The 20162-nt window shown below is 39.6% G+C and overlaps 1 protein-coding gene across 6 annotated transcripts in view; it reads left to right on the top strand.

The window, feature by feature from the left end:
- The window catches only part of THSD4 (thrombospondin type 1 domain containing 4), a 317127-nt gene that overhangs the window by 274487 nt on the left and 22478 nt on the right, over nt 1–20162 (top strand). For all 6 annotated transcript variants that reach the window (XR_009742235.1, XM_061447099.1, XM_061447101.1 and 3 more), the window contains 5 exons: nt 8222–8397; nt 12737–12833; nt 13725–13967; nt 17150–17279; nt 18822–19026. Coding sequence is in view for 5 of the 6 variants with exons in the window: in XM_061447099.1 (XP_061303083.1) it covers nt 8222–8397; nt 12737–12833; nt 13725–13967; nt 17150–17279; nt 18822–19026 (851 nt within the window). In the remaining variant the exon portion in view is untranslated. The remainder of the gene's footprint in view (nt 1–8221; nt 8398–12736; nt 12834–13724; nt 13968–17149; nt 17280–18821; nt 19027–20162) is intronic.

Genomic DNA, 20162 nt, shown 5'->3' with positions numbered 1-20162 from the left:
CTATAATCTGCAGGTTCAGTGGGAGTTACATAGCTGAAGATCACATGCTATGTTGGAAATGTATCCCTCCTGGAGACCTCTAGTCCTGAACGTTATTTGTTATTTCTAAATAGTTGGTTTACAGCTATTGCCAATGAAGAGTATTTCCTGATCTTACTTGAGGTGTGGTAGTAAGTATGTTGCTAAAAATTCAGGCCATGCTTTTTCATTGGGATAGGACTGAAATTCGTATTAAACCTTCCAAGAACTGAAGTTCTGAGACTGCCATTTAGAAACTTTAACCTTAGTTAAAGAGAAAGAAAGTAGGGATGTATGAGTAAGAATGTGAAGCGACTTTTTGAAGTTCTGTGTAGAAACCCCGCACAATTATGAGTTACAGTCTGTGGATCAATTCCTGTGTCCTTCTGAACCACAGGAGTTCCCTTGAGGTGCTGGATTTCCTAAAACAGAAGAGGACATGTACAGCTGTGCAGATACATATTTAACATTGTGTTTCTGTAGATACAAGACATGCATGATTCTTACTCTATTCCTCTGGGTTTTAGTGTTCTCTTTAATCTTCTCCACACTTAATTTCACTCAGTCTAGTCTTGTGCCAGCCCTTCTGTTTTCCCTTTTCAGTATTTTCAGGACAAACCTGAACAATGGTAAAATTATATACCATTGAAAACAGCAGAATATTTACACTGACTTGAGTGGAATTGGCAATTCAGTCATTTCTTCCTACCCCATTTCCTCCTACCCTTTCAACTCAAGGGAAATTTCTGGCAAGTTAGAAGAAAACTTTTTTATAGGTTATTTTAATAGTACTTAATAAAATGTATTTGAGCTATCTAATCATAGAGAATGGCTAGGTAAAAATAAATGTAAATCTCATTCCTTATCATACACTGTCATGGTGTAGATTAATTGTATAAGTCCTTTTAGTTTAGCTCATTCAGAGATTAATGTGAAGCCTGCTCATTTTCAGTTAATGTTGGAATTATTCTTACCTTCATCAAATAACTTGTCATTGACTTCCCCTCCAGTATAGAGGGATGTAATATACTACTCATAAAATAAGATGACTCTGTTCAGGAGTGATGTCATTTCTTACAGGATTCTTTTAGTCACTGCAGTCCACATGCTGTGATACAAATTGGGAATCAAAACAGCCTTGGTGCAGAATTGGATAGTTGTATCTTTAAAGGTGGTAGTGGTTATTGAGATCCTGACACAGAGCAACATTTGCACATATAGTTAAGAGCATACCGTTAATGCCTCCACACTTTCCTGACTTTAATAAAGCCTGTCATGCTGAAGAGGACTAAGCAGATTTATTTTTTGTGCTAGAGACCTTGTAAACGTAACAGTAGCATAAAGAGGAACTCAATCTTTGTTGTTGTCCTTTAATTTTCAGTTGCTTTCCCAGGAAATATTATTATGTCCTACAATTAATGCTTTTAGAAACTAATTTTAAGCTCCAGGTAAGCTATTTAGAGTCATATCTCAACATTTGGGAGTATTTCCTCTGCTAACTTGTTCCCAATGGAAAGCATGGAAGTCATGTGAGTGTTATTAAAATCATAGAATAGTTAGGGTTGGAAAGGACCTTAAGATCATCTAGTTCCAACCCCTCTGCCATGGGCAGGAACACCTCACACTAAACCATATCACCCAAGGCTCTGTCCAGCCTGGCCTTGAACACCACCAGGGATGGAGCATTCACAACTTCTCTGGGCAACCCATTCCAGTGCCTCACCACCCTTACAGTAAAGAAATTCCTCCTTATATCCAGTCTAAACTTCCCTGTTTAAGTTTTAACCCGTTACCCCTTGTCCTATCACCACAGTCCCTAATGAAGAGTCCCTCCCTTGTGGGCCCCCTTCAGATACTGGAAGGCTGCTATGAGGTCTCCACACAGCCTTCACTTCTCCAGGCTGAGCAGCCCCGACTTCCTCAGCCTATCTTCATACAGGAGGTACTCCAGTCCCCTGACCATCCTCGTGGCCCTCCTCTGGACTTGTTCCAACAGTTCCATGTCCTTTTTATGTTGAGGACACCAGAACTGCACACAATACTCCAGGTGAGGTCTCACAAGAGCAGAGTAGAGGGGCAGGATCACCTCCTTTGACCTGCTGGTCACGCTCCTTTTGATGCAGCCCAGGATACAGTTGGCTTTCTGGGCTGCAAGTGCACACTGCCGGCTCATGTTCATTTTCTCATCAACCAGCACCCCCAAGTCCTTCTCCGCAGGGCTGCTCTGAATCTCTTCTCTTCCCAACCTGCAGCTGTGCCTGGGATTGCTCTGACCCAGGTGTAGGACCTTGCACTTGGCATGGTTAAACTTCATGAGGTTGGCATCAGCCCACCTCACAAGTGTGTCAAGGTCCCTCTGGATGGCATTCCTTCCCTCCAGGGTATCAACCGAACCACACAGCTTGGGGTCATCGGCAAACTTGCTGAGGGCGCACTCAATCCCACTGTCCATGTCAGCGACGAAGATGTTAAACAAGACAGGTCCCAACACTGATCCCTGAGGGACACCACTCGTTACTGGTCCCCAGCTGGACATTGAGCCATTGACCACAACTCTTTGTGTGCAACCATCCAGCCAGTTCTTTATCCACCGAGTGGTCCACCCATCAAATTGATGTCTCTCCAATTTAGAGACAAGGATGTCGTGTGGGACAGTGTCGAACGTTTTGCACAAGTCCAGGTAGATGACATCAGCTGCTCTACCCCTGTCCATCAGTTCCGTAGCCCCATCATAGAAGGCCACCAAATTGGTCAGGCAGGATTTCCCCTTAGTGAAGCCATGCTGGCTGTCACCAAGCACCTTGTTGTTTTTCATGTGCCTTAGCATGCCTTCCAGGAGAATCTGCTCCAAGATTTTGCCAGGCACGTAGGTGAGACTGACTGGTCTGTAATTCCCCGGGTCATCCATTTTCCCCTTCTTGAAAATGGGGGTTATATTTCCCTTTTTCCAGTCATCGGGAACTTCACCTGACTGCCATGATTTTTCAAATATGATGGACGGTGGCTTAGCAACTCTATTTGCCAGCTCCTTCAGGACCCACAGATGGATTTCATCAGATCCCATTAATTCTGTAGTTATGAATAATAATATTAAAAGTCATCAGTCACTCAAGAACACACTCAAAAGCAGTCACTCAGGAAAGGGAAAAGGCTTTTTATTAGAGCAGTTATAATAGGGGAAGCAATAGGAGAAAATAAATCCACCCTGAAAATGAAGGCTAAGATGCAATTCATAAGGAGTGCCTATGCCTTACAGTGGAAGAATTGCCAAAATGCTGAAATGAACTTTAACCTTTTTACTTGCATCATCTAATCTGCTTCATGAAGTCCCTATTTCAAAAGTTCCAGGCATAAATGGACATGTATTTACAGTCTTATTCTGGCAGCTGTGTGAGTAAAAAGATCTAAATACATCCTCTGATTGATTAAATAATCCTCTGATTAACACTACTATTTATATCAGTTTTCAAATGGTCCCTCGTTAGATGCTCAGTGTTGCGCACTGTTCCCCGGTGGGATTGAGTATGATGTGCGTGGGAGCAGTAGTGTCACTGAAGCGCAATAAATGCCATATAATCACACATTTTGCAAATGTCACATCACGTCATGTATCGCTGTATGCATATTCTGTAGTAACTTGCATGGGCCAGGGCATTGAGAAGTTCAAGTGTGAGAATACTGTAGTCAGAGAGTGTGTGGGTTTCAGTTTGCTTCTCATCAAAAAGGTAGAACAAAAGAGGAAGGATTCACTAGCTACTGCATTTTTGTTTCAGTTGGCTGTTACTAGTACCTGTCAGGGAAGATTGTATTAAAATACTTGGGCAAATACAGCATCCAGCTAAACTCTGTGCTCTTTTGCAATGTACAGATTAAATCTGAAATTACTTGGAGAATTTTATCCAAGCCGTTGAGACTTTGATCTTGCTTCAGTGTCTGGGCCTGAACAGATCAGATGGCTATATGATTAGTTTTGTTTCTCAAAGCCTGTATTATTTTATTGCAGCAGTAGTTATTGGTCTGCTTTGCTGCCCCAGCATTTAGCTTGTACTGATACATCAACATGGCTTTTGGAGGCAGAAGCAAAGGAAGGAATGGGCATAACTGAGTGCAAAGGAAGCTGCATCATCAGGGGAAAATTAGAGAACAACAGTTTAATGAATACGTCAAAAGGAAAATGTCTCTTTGCAGTGGCCAAAAATTGGGTGTTTCTGTTAGCAATGATTAATTGTGAAACTTTTACCTTTAAGCAAGTAAATAGTATTTTCTTTTTGTAGGTAGGAAAAAATCAAGAATTTTTTGAATCAGCATATAGTGGGATTTGTAGCCTGAGATGATCTGCAAGAACAGGCACGTGAGCAAGATTGAACTTCCTTCTCTGAGGACAATCTTGAACTATGATGAAATAAAGAAATTTTATTGACAGCAGTATTTTACTGTGAAACTTCACCTGCGCTGCTGCTTTAGTGTTGTGATAAATTCATATATAGAGAGGGAAAAAAAGATAATTACACCACTGGACCAAAATGATCTTACCATTATAAAACTTGGGAAATTAAAATTTGGGAAAGGCCTATCAAAATGTAGCAAGTTCAACAAAAATCTGAAGGAGGATTAAAACTATGCGTGCATCTGTGTAAGCAGCCACTCACTGCTCCTTCAGGAAAGCAGCAGATGTTTGTGAAACAATACTTTCAAATTCTTATTTTGACGCAATTAAATTTCAACTTTAATCTGTGTGTTTCAGAGTCAGACCAGAGGTACTAAGTTTCTGACACCAAAGCAGTACATTTCATTTTGTGCCAAGGTAATGGTATTCGGAATTTTGGGTTTGTCTGGTTTTGTTGATGAGCTTTACCATCTGGCGTAGAAGAGGCAATCAGTTGTTTGGGCTTAGACTGCTTTTAACTGTAGGCTGCAGAGGAGCTTAGAATGCTGGTATGAACAATGAAAAGGTAAGAGACAGCATGTCTCCTCCAAGCAACAAGCCATTGGAAAAGTTGCCAATAATTTATCTCCTGTGAATGCAGTGCTGCAGTTGCTGACGCATAGATCATAGAATCAGCAGGTTGGAAAAGAGCTTTAAGATCATCAAGTCAAACTCTTACCCCAGCACTGCCAAGTCCACCACTAAACCATGTCACTGAGGGCCTCATCTACACGGTTTTTGAACACCCAGGGATGGTGACTCCACACTGACCTGGACAGCCTGTTCCAATGCCTGAGCACCCTCTCTGTGAAGAGATTCTTCCTGATATCCAGTCTAAACCTTCCCTGGCACAGCCTGAGGCTGTTACCTCTTGTCTTGTCACTTGTTACTTAGAGAAGAGACACCTCTGCACGATTCAGAATTGAATGTAGCAGAGCAGGCATCAGTTGTAGTGGCATTTTTTGGCTGTGTCATTGTGGAAGGATAAAACCTGTTAAAGCAGAACCTTAGGACAAACTTGGCAAAAGTGGTTTAATGCAATTCACTGTTTCAGATTTATTCCCGTATGAAGCAGGATATGAGTAGAATATCAGAAAAAATCCTATTGAACATGCTATATTCACCACTGCCGAAGAATATAATGATCATCTAAATCTTCTGTTAATATTTTAGATAAGAAAACTACATAAATCTTTCCTTGAAAATAATGGTATGTTTGAATTATCATATTTTGTGATAGTGTTGCAAACCTTGTATTTTTATGTCCATTGTTATCTACTCTGTACTATGAAAATATTTAAGCCATTGCTTGAGTAACTACCTGTCAACTGGCGATGTTATGACTGCTACTCAGTTCATGGATAACACGCAACAATTTTGGGGGGAAATAAGCATGTACCCAAGTTATTCAAATCTGTAAAGAAAATGGTTGGTTTCTAAAAAGTGGGTTTTTAAATTCCCGTTCATTAAAAAAAAAATCAAGTTTTGTAAGGGTAGGTTTCTGTATTAATAAGGTAACTGTATAGGAAGACAGAACCAAAATTTCAGATGCTTCCCAGATCCAAATATGAATGAGTATTTCAAATTTGGATACTTGTGCAGAATGATTGAAAGTTCAGCAACACTTTGTCTCAGCTATGCACAGTTAGAAGATGCCCCATTTTTGGCATGCAACATCTGTACCCTTACCCTGTCTTGGTTGCCAGTGAGGAAACCAAATAGAGTGCAAGAGATGAAGGTATCCCATCTGCAGAGATACTTTCTTCAGGTTTAGCATATACAATCTGATGCTAATTTAGGGCCCAGTCAGTGGGCCAACTAGTCTCCCCAGTTGGCTCTAGACTAGGAGGTTTGTAGGATCAGACTGTTAAAGATCAGATTCTTTCTGATTACAAGGTTAGTAGCCCTACTAATATTTCTTGAATTAAGCTCAAAGTCCTGTGAGAGCTTTGCCGTGACCTCGGTAGGAGTTTGAATTCAAAATGTCAGAGGGAAATAATACGTAATTCAGTTCTCAAGAAGTGTGCCAAATTTCTCCTAAATATTTTGTAACTAAGGTGTGTTCCAATAATCAGCAAATACCTATGCTTTTGGAAAGGAGTTATTTCAGAGAATCTATTTGAACTAATACATATTTTATTATTTTAAAACCAATAGATTATTGAGTCTCTAGGCAATTGGCTTTTTTTTCTCTTTATGTATCAGAGGTACTTGTAAGTGGCCTTGTAAGTAGCTGTATGCTATGACTTCGAGTATCTATAGATTGTGGTCTATATGCTCTTCATTGATTTAAAATGTATTGCGTATTCCATACTGCAAGGCTGACAGGCGTGAAGGCAAGCTGTGTTTTGTAATACTGAATAGTGGTTGGTTTGTGTTGGGTTTTTAAGTATCTGAAGTTATCTTCAAGTACTTTTGGAGAGAGTTTTACAATACTGAAGCACTGAGAGTTTATTACCTTTATTTAAATTATCTTTGGCTGATTTTCTCTGAATTGTAGGAGAGGAAGACAGGAGCTACATAACATCTTTTAAAGGAGAGCTGTAAGCGAACTGGGGAAATCAATACTCCAGATACTTGAAATACAGATTTTGATGTATGGCCTATTGAGACTTTGTCATAGAATTGTAGCCTAAGCAGAAGTGCTGTATCCTGAAATATTCCATAGCTCTAGTGCAAAATATTAGTGAAGGCCACTGCAAACAGCACAGTTGTAGTTAAGAAGCTGGTCCCAGAATGAAAGATAAATGAAATCAGCTACAGACTGTATGAGGAATTCCTCATGAGGAATTAATGGTAAAGCTTTTCATAATCTTTCATGCTTTGACTACAAATATTAACACTATAAAAATTCTTTGGGGGGCAGAGTTGAGGTGGTAGCTGCAGAGTGATCAAAACATAAAAGAGGCACATTTTCCCTTTTTATGGGGAGGCCTCTTTCTGACTTGCCGTATGATGGATTTGAAATGAAAGTTTAATGGACTCTCAGTTTCTCAGACAGCCATCTTTCCACAGCTTCATTATTAACAACAGTTTAATCTTAGCCAGCTTGCAGTCTTTTTTCTAAGCTCTTGATAATTGGCCTAATAAGCAATATAAGAAAAATACTCAGGTCATAAAGTTAAGGCAGTGTTCCATATTAAAAACCTATGTAAAACCAGTCTCCAACAAATTTTGCAGAAGTGTTTACTCCACAGTTGTTTGAATTAAAATTTAATGAGTGTAAAAAACATTCCAGTGTGAATGGATTTCATATTTAATGTATGCAAGAGTATGTGAGCTATATTTTTAACTCCAGCCCTATATTAGTAATGACGATGCCATTTTGATGGCTGATGTTGTGTAAAATATTTTTCAAGTAATGTTTATGTTAGAGACTGTTTTGTTAATGTGTCAGAAAATGAGAGCTGGGAAACAAGTGGATGTACAAAAGCTGCTGGGAAAAATAAATGTGTAGCATTAGGTAAAATGAAATAAAAAAAGTGAATACGTTTGCACAGGATCTGATCCAGAGCCATCGTCACATTTCTTTCTCCTCTTGCAGCACAAACATACCAAGTGTTATGACAAAATTTTCTAAGGTTCATTTGTTTGGTTTGGGTTTTTTCCTCTGTACAACTACTAATATAACTCTGTTATTTTCAACAGCCACACAGCATTGGCCCCAGGCATCAGAGAACACTAACAGTACACCTCTGAGGATCTGATTAGGCACCAGTATGTGAAGGTGATTTCCTCTGATCAGAGTCATTGTGTTTCTGTCCCCATCCTCTGCAGCACTGCGAAGTCGATCAGGACGGTCCATCATCAATGGAAACTGGGCAATTGATCGACCTGGGAGATATGAAGGTGGTGGGACAATGTTCATTTATAAACGCCCAAATGAAATCTCCAGCACTGCAGGAGAGTCATTTTTAGCAGATGGCCCAACAAATGAAGTCCTTGATGTCTACGTAAGTTTGCTATATTTAGATTAATCTTCCTGATGGGAAAAAAAAGTGCTCAGTTCATTGTTGTTAACAACACTAAAATCGTATTCAGAACCAATACTTTGTTATTGTTTCATTCCTTTACTTTTGAAACATAATTTTTGATGTTTTACTATGGCTTGCTGTTGCTCCCATCTTGCTCCAGATCATACAAAATCTGAATAAAGATGAAGCTGGACTTTACTGATCCAGTAAAACCAATTTTACTTGTTCAGTAAGACAGAGATAAAGCATAGAAACATGAACTGGATTTTCTCCAGATACTTTCCTTCTCAAGAAAATTTGGTGCAGTTTAATTCTACAGCGAACTGAAGCAAATGCCTAAAGCAGACAAAGCCTTTCACAGAGTTACACCATCTCAGTGTTCTTTAAAAAACCCATAATTCCAAAAAAAAAAATAGAATGTGGGATTTGAAGTACTGTAGTTTTTAATACGAAGCTGTTCTAGAAGACAATAGGTAATAGATGAGAAAGGAAGAGAGAAGACAAATTGTGGTTAAGAGGGGGGAATCATATTGAAAAAGCTGTTTACTTCAGATGGGACAGGTTTTTCCTACATCATATTGAATTAAAAAATATAACTGGAATTCATTATAACTTATTCAAAGATAAATGGTGTATGTTGAGATTATACACTCTCACATGATAAAATCCATTCAATGAAAAAAATAGGTTAACTGGTGAAATGGTTGTTTCATTCAGCTGTGGCTTTTTTACTCTTAAGTGCAATATAGGGTAGAAAAGTGAATGTACTGGGTATTTCACAGAAAAGTGGGTAGCAGCTACCCTGATTACGCAGCTGGGAAAAGTTAAATGTTAGCAAAGTTATTCCCATCTGCTATATGGTGTCATAATTAAGCAATGGAGTAATTATGCAAACATTACTTCTTTTTGGGTAATTTCTGATTAACTGCAGTGTAAGACTGGCAAAAGCCTGGAAGATTGAACGGTTGGGCTCCTAGCTTCTGCAGTGCACACTCCATGTTCTCAAAATATATGTGTCATTCTGTAGTTACAGAATGCTGTGAGCTGAGGTTTGGTCTTAAGGTTTTACTGTCAGCTGACTGATGCCTAATAACATAAAGACCAGGACACAGAAGGATCAGGAAATGGATTAAACAGATATTTCCAAAGTAATACAATAAAAAAAACCCTTAAGCTTAAATATATCATGTTTTAACGTTTTGGTTTAAGCTTAGTTTCTTTTTTTTTTTGCTGGAATCATATATATAGCTTTTTCAGTTTTGCTCTGTCGCTGCTATTATGGATTGCACATCCAATTTGTCTGGACTCTTATCTGAGATGTTCCTTGAAGATACGAGGAATCTTACAATTCATTGTAAACTGAGAGTTCAGTGTCTTTTTCAAGATAATATGGGAAGATAAAAATGGATAGTGCTAGATGAAAGAAAATCAATCATCGGTATGAAATAGCCTCTTTTACACGTTTGAAATTTGTACCTGCACGATAAGGATGTCTTTTTTTTCAGGCTTTTTGTTGCAGTTCCTGAATCATGTCATTCTCTTTTCATCTGTACCCATGATCTTTGTGCTCTGTGCAGAAAAATGAAGAGATTTGCAGATAGGAACTGCAAATGGCTTTCTGGTCCTTTTTTCTGAGATCATGCTGTCTGTCTTCCACTCTAGAGATGTAGAGGAAAAAAGTCTCCAAGTTACAGCAGGTTGTAATTAGCAAGATAAAAAGAGATGCAAGTTTTGTCCGAGTATGAAGTATACATTGCTATAAAGACTTAGGTCCACTAACTTAAAGCTAGGTATTTTCCTGCAGGAAAGCTGTGACAGTACATTCATAGTGGCTTAATCAGTTAATGTGTGTCTGTCAGTTGTTCTGAGAAATGTGATGGAAAAATCATGGGAACCATTGGAAAGCTGTTTCTGAAACCATCTAAAGAACAGGGTCCTGGTTCTGGAAGGTGGTGGCGGGGGTACTCTTCTTCTGAAGTCAGCTTCTCAGTGCTCAGTTCTCTCAGGACCAAACACAAAGAGGGTGTGTTTTTTGGATAACAGAGTGTCACAGGAAGGACCAGTCCCTACAAAAATAGTGCAGGCAGTGCATTATTAGATGGTTCAGAAAACTGAGTGATCTCTGAGGGACAGAGTTCAGAGGAATAGCTGTTTGGCAAGGAAAAAGTGATTTTGACACAAGGAAAAACAAAGGTCTGAATCCCTAGTTGGTGTTAATTAGCGTGATGAATTTAGTGAAACCTTGAAGCTTAAGTGTGCTCTGCTGGGTCATAAAGCCATTGACATAGCATGACTTTTTTCAGCCCATGGTTTGTCAGAACCAAAGAGCTCTGATGTTTGCTTTGTTTGGTGTAAGCTGAGGCTTTTACCAGACCAATCCCCACAAAGAGTTGAAGACTTTTAAAGCAGCAGTCAGTAAAAGCATTACTTGAAGTATTCAAAGCTAAAGTGGTGAAATTAGCAGCTGATGGCACCCCTGTATTTCTGGTGTGAGTATGCTCAGGCTCTCAGGAGCAGCAGCAGCAGCAGCAATGTAATAGAAGCCAGTTGGGTATGAAGTGTGCTGCTAACAGTTTTTAAAAGCTTTTATAGAGTCATATATTGCACAAGTCTTATTTTGCTTAACAGGCACACAAGAAGTGACACAGACTTTCAGAAGCGTGCTTATGTCAGCTAAAATGGGCTTGTGCAGCAGCTTTCTGAAACCACTCAGCTTCATTTTCATGTTTAAAGGAGAAAACCTTATGGTTCCTGCCTGTGTTTCATAAAGAACACTTTGATAGAGGAGTTGGAGCTAGCTGTAAAGCAGCAGGAGTTTGTCTGCACGTATATTACATCTTCGTTCAGTTGAAAATTAACTTGGAAGGATGCGGGAGGGTTGTACTGATACGCGGATAGACTCCACAACTCGTTAAAGTTGTAAAGTAGGTATGCTTTTTATTCAGCGCTGAGACGCACGGGGATAATTCCTCAAAGTCATGCATACCTCAGTGTTGTTTCCCTCTACATTTATTCTCTAAAGTTATATATATTCATAAGGTTGCATATTCATGTCCTATCCCCACTTTGTATCATAATGAGTTAGAAGGTCTTTGCGCCTCTGCAGTGCCCCCTCTAGTCATGGGCAGGGGTCTCAAGATGAAGTAAATGAGTCTTCCTCCTGTGGGTAGGGGTCTTCAAGAGGAAGTAAATGAGTCTTCCTCTTCCTGAACTTTTCACCTTTTAGTCTTCACATATGGCCTATGGGTTTGGTTGGGGTCCCAGCCATAAACCATCTGCTTCTCCCCCTTCAGGTGTCTGCTTTTCCTTATCAATAGATGCTTATCAGTAGAATCAGTCTGCTGTTCCTTGTCAATAGAACCAGGTGTCTGCTTTTCCTTATCAATGGATAGTGCCTTTGTTCTGCTTAGTAGGCATGATAGGTACAGACAATACTTTTGTTTAAGCAAGCCAATTCCTCTAACCCCGCCTGTACAACCCCCCTGTACAACCCCCCATACATTGGTTAACCCTGTATCAGTACTCTTCAGCTTCTATAACAAGTATGTGGGCCTCTGTAATATGTTCAATTGATCTTTATTAAGCAAGGCTTATGACAAGAGCTGCATAATGTCAGAACTTTTAGCTAGTTGATTGTTGAGTCTCCATTGAATGGTGCAGAGGGTAGGTGCACGGTGATGAAAGAAACAATTTAATTTGTGAGTTTTGAGAGGTGGTACACGTGAAACACATACATGCTGTCTGCATGTGCTCCGATTGAGTACAACTGGTGAATGTTAAAAAAGGAAGTTGGCTGGATTTGTAGATTGTGGTCTGTGCTATTTATTTTTCTCTGCTTTGTTTCTTCCTTGCTTATATTTCCCCAGGTCCCTCAGACCTACCAAGGTCTTTCTACATGAGAATGTTCTGGTGACTGTAGAACTGTCTCTGCTGCTACTGAGGCCTGGTGTGTGTGGGCCTCTGCTGGCCATGCTGGCGAGAGGCAAGGCTGTGGCTGGTGCAGCCACAACTGCACCTTGGCTTCGAGCATGTCAGGTTTACCTTTTTCAAAGAAGATGCAGAGAAGCCGTTTCTCTGCCATCACAACCTAGCTCAGTCTGCAAACGTGGTATCCTGCATGGCCTTACTTTTTCCACAAAGAAATACCTTTATTTACTATTATTTATTTTTCTTTCTGGGGTACACACCATCATTAACCATTGTTTCTGTCCTGACCAATCATAAATAACATTACGTAGTTGATCAGTTCAAGTACATATTTAAGTATTAGTAATATAACAAGTAGAAGAACTGAATATATGGCTGGTTTTCTTTTTAGATGATACATCAGCAGCCTAACCCAGGTATACACTATGAGTATATCATTCCAGGAGACAATGTCATTAGTCCTCAGTTGCTTGCTCACAGGAGGCCAGGTAAAATGCCACTATTTCCTATTGTTAAATACATTTTGTTACCCAGCAAGCTAATGAAGAAATTCATACCATTAAATTAATTGTAAATGCTGCCAATGATGTGGGAGAGGCCTGGAATTTTACCTTTGAAAGAGAAGTCTGCATAGATTTGGTAATATCAGTGTATTAATACTGGTAGGGATTATTTATACTGTGGCAGCGCATCTGGTGATATATTTCTACTTTCCATAACAAATTTTTTGTCAGAACGTTAACCATGGCTTTGCATGAGCTGGAGTGTTGTAACCACGTCTCAGAAATGAAATGGAAGATGATTTTTCTCTTCAGAGTTTGGAAAGTTTAAAACAACCCTTTGCAATTTCTCTTTTCTCTCTCAACTGGAGAGAATCAAACACAAAACTGTTGCCATCCCGAGCTAGAATCTGGGCAGCTTCTGCTCCTGATAGAGCTGTGGGTATGTGCTGTGGGTACTGGTATAAAGTTCTGTAGGACAGTAGAAAATTTACAAGTGAGTTTGGTCCTACTTTTAATGTTTGTTACTTGCCTTGTTCCTAATGCGGAGCAGCTGTGCTGTGACATGGGAAGGCACAGAATACAGACCATGGGAAAAAAAAAAAGGCTTTGGGGGAAATTTTGGCACTGTCTGCATTAACTCTACAGTGTGTGTGGAGGTTCTTCAGTTTTGAATGTATTTACTGGCCAAGACTTGTTTATCTTAGTTTAAAAGAACACAGTCTTTGCAGGAAATTACTAGGAGGTCTCTGCATAGCAGATTAAAGATGCTTTGAAGTTTAATGATGCTTCAGTTGTGATTATTAGTGGATGAAAATACAGACTGATATTTGCAAGTGAGGCTCATTATTTTCATTTTCTGTTATTGTCCATCATCAGGGGAGCCCTTGAATGGTCAGTTAGGAATGACAGAAAGCACAAATCATGAGGATGAGGATTTGCACAGGGAGACAGACATTCTCACTGGACAGCCAGCTGGAACTTTTCCAGTTATTCAGCCAGGAAGATTTCCCTCTCATCAGCCAGAAAACCAGGTGCCTGCTGTGCAACCACCAAGACCAAACCGAGAACACAACTGGAAACAAGTTGGAAAAACTGAGTGCACAACTACATGTGGGAAAGGTAAGTGCTTCATACACTGTGCACAGAAAATAGACACACAGGAGGGTTCCAGCATGGGAGAGAGGCATGGGAGAAGCTGTGTGACTCTTTATCAGCTCTTGTATCCCCAAAGCATTGCTATACCTCGTGTTTACTGTTGTCTTACAATCAAAAGACACATCAGTACTATTATGCGTGCTTATGTTTAAATCAGAGGAAACAGCAAAACTAAATATCTGAAAAAGAAAGTATGGAAACGAGAAGGGAATATACGGCATTTGCCTCCGAAAGGAAGTATTTCAGGATTTTATGGCAAGCTGTTCTCTCTCACACCCTTGATACACAGCTGCTTTCCTGAACATTCTTTGACGTTCTTTATCCTTTCATTTGTCCTCTCCAGCTTTGTCAGATACAGCTTCAGTGCTTTTTTGCTTTTTTGTCAACAGTTTTCTGATCTTTATGGGAAGGTTTCACAGGGATTTCATCAGCCATGTCTTTGCCTCTTTTGATGTTGCTGGAACAGCAATAATATGACTTCAGAAAACTGGGTTTTCATAGGGTATAAGTGGGAAAGAAGGGGGACAGGAAGGGTCTGATAATTAGTGAGCTTTTGGGATGTGATGGATACACTAGTTTGAGCTTGTCAGATTAATCTTTTTCCCTAAGACATTTGCAATGACCGTGGATTCAGTAATGCATAGCACAAGCAACTGTTTGGAAGAATAGGTTTTTGTGATAGTAAAAGTGAAACCTTTTGTACTATACATAGCCACCCATCACTGTACCTAAAAAATTGCAAACTTCGGAATAAAGGCATGCCAGTGAGGGAACTCAGGTGTCTGTCACCTGTTCATATACATTCAGAACATTTGCTTCCTAATTAGTTTGAGAGGATGCTGTGCATTTGGTCCAAGGCCAGATGAGTGTCCATGCTATAGCTACAGATAAAGCTAAAAAAATCCAGCAATACTGGTAACAAGCAAAATCGCTTTCCAGTATACTGAGAAAACTTTTTGCCCTGGAGAAATCACTACAAAAGGATTAGAGCTAAAATCAGCCCCTAAAAGTCAGAAGACTTTTTGAACTCAGCCCTTTTGTGGAGAAAAGGAGGGAATGTAATCCAGAATGATTTTGATTGGCATCTAAATACACTGTAAGTCCTAAATACAAGTCATATGGGCAGAATCCTTAATTGCACCTGATTATTGTTTAGCAGCTATCAGTGATAATGCCTGCTGAGTCTCTGGATTATTATATATGTGGTGAATTTTAGTATCCAAATCAGGTAATTTGTGATGCAGTTGCAGGAACGCATATGGGTAAATGTATTCTTTCTTTACATCATAGAACTCTTGGTTGCATTTCATGTTGACCTGATTGATAGACATTTGAACATAGTTCTTGACATTTTTTTCAGCTATTGGCAATGTTATTAATGAAATCTGAGTCAAAATGACAATAGCAAAATTGCAGGAGAAGAGAATTCAGAGGATGTCTTTCAGCCTCCTATACAGCTTAAATGTACTCCATAAAATTTATCAAGACAACAGTCAAAAATTAGTATCTCTCTTCCTATTACTTAGAGAATGTATGTATGATCTGATCAAGTTACATTCAAATGAAACTGGACCTTGGGAGCAGGATCCTGACACTATTGAGACTGTATGAACAGTCCTTGTGATCTTGGTGTGAAAACCCTGTATGAATTGCTGATGCCCCTAATCTTAGATGGAAATTATTCCAGGAAAGTTTGCGGGAAGAAATGTAAACTGTGTGTGTGCTTGTCTGGTTAAATAATATTCCACTTGTGCTTATTTCATTCTGAGAAAGAAAGCCCTATTACAGTAAAGGTTTCCTGTGCCACCACTGTACCACATTGAAGAGGAGGGGTCGCTGCCACTTTACATAGTATAAACATGACAGAGAGACAATCAGCTGACTTTTGTACTGCTGTCTAGAAAGAACTAGAAGTGATTTTTTTCTTAGCACATAAACAGCAAAAGAAAGACTATAGAGTTGCTTTTCACATCCCTTGCCTGATTCAACTCCAGGTGGGCCTTGTTTTTCCTAACCCCATCTCTACACATCAGACAGCATCACTGTACGCCTCTGGGATCACCTGCTCTGCTTAACATCTCTTGTATTTCTAAGTTTAGGTAGGAGCTCCTTGCTTATCCATGCAGACCTCCTGCCACCTTTGCTTGATTTCCTAGTTGTTTAGATGGACGTTTCTTGAGCTTGGATAAGGTAGTCTTTGTATATCAGCTGACACTCCTGGACCTACCCTATGGCTTTATCCCACAGGATTCTTCCAAGCAGATCCTTGAAGAGGTTTGGGTCTGGTCTTCTGAAGTTCAGGGCTGTGGTCCTGCTTTTTGCCCTGCTCCCTCCTCTTAGAATCCTGAACTCTGCATACATACCATTTTATGGTCACTGTAGCCAAAACTAGCCCTGATTTTCGCTTCGCTGACTTCTTCTGCCTTGTGTTTATGTATCAGGTCTAGCAGAGCACCTTTCCTGGTTGGCTCCTCCATCACCTGTGTCAGGAAACTTGTTAACGTACTCCAACATTTCACTTTCCGAATACAAGTTGGCATGTTAGCACCTTGATCTTTGTCATCCTTTTGGTAGTCAGTTTGCAATAGTAATAGAAGTAGAGGTCTGTCTTTTTGCTTTGGCGTGAAAATTATTTAAAGACTGAACCTTAAATATGGAGAGTAGTAATATTTTTTAGTCTACAGTAATGTTTATCCTGTAAGCTTTCTCTTATGTGCCTTTTCAAAAACCAGGTAAAGTGGATAATGCTCACCACGTAACTCTCAGTCTCTGCAGAACCAGAGCAGAACGACTGCTAAATTTGTCTTCCTCTCAAGTCTGTGTTGTAGCTGCCTGGCTGCATTTTTTTGTCTGAATTGCCTGAATACTTAATGTTTGTACTGTGCAGTATAAAGATCTCATGCAGACAGGAGCATGTTTTCTCACCCTTTTCAGCGATGCTATGCTGTACATTCTATATACCAAAGGACTTCCCTTAATACTGCAACGTAAACAGTATTCAGCTCTCACATTTGAAAATTTGGATAAAATCCTAGTCTGTATTTCCTGGTCGGTTACACTTTTCCCTTCTGCATCAGCGTTGGGTGCTACTGTTATGACTGCAGAGTCTTTTGCAATGCATCACCTAATTTTCTTCTTCATTTCAGGGTCACAGTACCCAGTTTTCCACTGCGTCAACAGAATCACTCACGAGGAGGTATCTGAGAGTTACTGTGACAGCAGTACCAAACCCATTCCAGAAGAGGAAGCCTGCAACCTCTTCCCATGTCCAGCTTTGTAAGATATTACAATTTACATCAAGTGAAATAAGAGAATGTCATTGAGGTTTTGCATGCGAAAGAGGCTGTTCTGAGTAGAAAACTAGTTTGAACTCTTAAGTGCTATGCACTTGTGTCATAAAGTGTAGGTTTTGGTGGCCTTCTTCCCATTCACAGGGATCAGTAGCATTCATAGAAGGCAAAAGGGAAGTTGGCAACAAGTGACTGTAATTTCTCAAAACTGGTGTGATTGTTCAGGTGTGCACACTATACGGGGTCTCTCTATGGGTATGTTTTTTTTCAAGTGAAGGGCATCCTCATATACCTGTCTAAAGAAGAGGTTCTGTAGGCTGTATCACTCCACACTGGATCGGTGTGCTGTGGTAAATACGGTATCATATTTAGAGATGAGAAGAAGCTGATACTGCTCACAATGGCTCTCTCTCAGAAACATCGCCTTTCTTGGAATTCAGTAGTCCTTCAGCTTGAAGACTGCACTCTGAAATGATCATCCTTGTTTCCAGCACACTAATACAACCACCTCATGTGTGATTTCCTTCCAAAAAGGCACTTGACATCAGGAGACTGTGACTTAGAATTGGCTGGGCAACTTCTTTTAAACAGCAAAATGCCAGGGAAAAAAAAGAAAGAGGTCAATTCATCCAGGGTTATACCAAGAAAATAAATGGGTTAAGCCCAGTTGTCATTATAGTTACTTTATTTCAGGTCAGCAGCTGTGTTTTCCATCTTTCTTGTGGTTACATTTCTCAGTTCTCTTCTGAGCAGCAAGTGGCTACTCCTTATCCCATGAAAGCTTCTAATGGTGTTAAGTGCTGTTACAGTGTTAGAGATGCCTGACAAGCAATTTCCTAGTGCATGCTAGATACACAGGAATTTCTGAAGCCATTTACTTGAAGACATCATCTCTCAGCAAGCATTTTTCTCACCTTTTTCTTTCAAAGATAAGTAAATATTTATTTAAAAAAATACAGATATTTTGCTTGCTCTCCAGAAGAGTTCTGAAATAAAATGTGTGAACAATTCAGATACTTTCCTTACTTGTGTATGTCCTCATGCTTGAAATGAAAACTGAGAGGGGAAAATTGCATGTTTCTACAAAAATGATTAGATAAATACAGTGAAATCTTGGAATGAGAAGAATATATCTAAGGGATTCTTTTCATCTCTAAAATTAAATGTATTCATTGCTTACCATTTGCTATTTCAGTTTTACTGATGAATGAAATCCTGGATAATAAAGTCTTTAAAAAAAAGAAACAGCTATTAGTGACTTAATTAATGTTTGTAGTATGCCTTGAAACCAGGAATTGTGCAATCTGTATGCATGCTTACTGTTACCAACCATTACAGGTAGATTGGTTACAAGTATGTAACAGTGTCTTCAAAAAGGATGGTGGTTCATTCGGAGGCTTAAATGTTCTTTTATAAGGTTCTATACCAGCATCAGAATCATGTCAGTTGAGTGCTGTTAAAATCAGTATTAGAGACATCTTTACTGAGAAAACACCCTCTTTATTTTTTTCCCTTTTTTTTTCTTTAGCTGGGACATAGGGGAATGGTCTGAGTGCAGCAAAACATGTGGCCTTGGTATGCAGCATCGACAGATCTTATGCCGGCAAATGTATGCCAATCGTACCTTGACAGTTCAGCAGTACCGCTGTCATCACCTGGAGAAACCAGAGACAACCAGCACTTGCCAGCTAAAGATTTGCAGTGAATGGCAGATTAGGACAGAGTGGACTTCAGTAAGTGTGACTGATAAATTTATGGTGTAAACCTCAGAAAAGAACTTTTTCCAGGCATCACTAATCAAACATGAAATTTGTTTTGGTTTAAAACAGGGAAGTGGAATGTGAAAAGCCTTGGAAATAAGTGAACGTTAGATCAAGAAAACCCTGCTAGATTATGACCAGAAAAGTTCAGTTCATAACCAGAAAGAAGCAGTGACTGAATAGAACAAAACACATGGATGTGTGTGTACACAAGTACACAGTGCTTCTGAGAAATGTTGGGTTTTTTTTACTACTATATGAAGTAGAGCTGGCGTGAAGAGGGTCCTGGTAGGTTTGCCTGTGGGGGCAAATTTACTGCTCTTTGTCACAGCACATAGATTTTAGCTCCAGGAGTTATTTAACCTTATGTGTGTGTTAAGGATAGTGTAAGTAGCTACTGTTACTGTAGTTGTTTTGAGGCTATGGCAAGGCTTTCAGATAATGTGGACAGTACTGTTTTGAGCTTTTATTTCCCTGTGTTGTTCAGAAAAGGTTTAGCCAACCTGACAATCATCCTAGATACTTTCATGGCCATTGTGTGAAAGAGAAAATATCCTGGTCTATTAGGTGTAGTGATAAACAAATCTTAGGTAGCCATGAAAAAAATTAGGCTTGAATTGTGTGGGTGGATAGACCATAACAAATTCCAGCTTAAACTCTAAACCTAAACCTTTTTTTTCTATTCTACTGAAATAGAATTGCTCCTAATTCCCCCAGGCTTTGCTGGAATGCAAGTCACAGCATGTAGTGTGTTGTCCACTGGCAGCAGTAACAGTTTTCCATCCACACAGTCCCAGTAGGCTAAAGAGCCATGCAGCAGACTGTGTGGGTTTATAGTGGGTCCTCCCTCATGATAAAGCCTATGTGAGTTAACTCCCTGAGCTGCTGCATTTCTGAGGCTGATGGTGGCATTGTTAACTTTCTAGTCGTGAAGTATCTTTGATATGTTGATATATTCCTGATTAAAGAAACAGAAATACCTAGATATATGAAGGTAAAGATAAGTTGGTTGGTTAATTCATTATTAATGATGAATTAAAATCCATCTGGAGTTAAAGGACAGTAAAGTCTTGATCATACGGATGATGAGAAAAGGGAGATGCTTTTGT

This window comes from Pezoporus flaviventris, unplaced genomic scaffold (genome assembly GCF_033815535.1).
Source record: "Pezoporus flaviventris isolate CSIRO_AGI_PZ_B2104156 unplaced genomic scaffold, CSIRO_AGI_Pfla_v1 ptg000006l, whole genome shotgun sequence".
In the NCBI taxonomy this organism is placed as follows: domain Eukaryota; kingdom Metazoa; phylum Chordata; class Aves; order Psittaciformes; family Psittacidae; genus Pezoporus; species Pezoporus flaviventris.
This window is presented reverse-complemented; position numbering and strand designations above follow the sequence as displayed.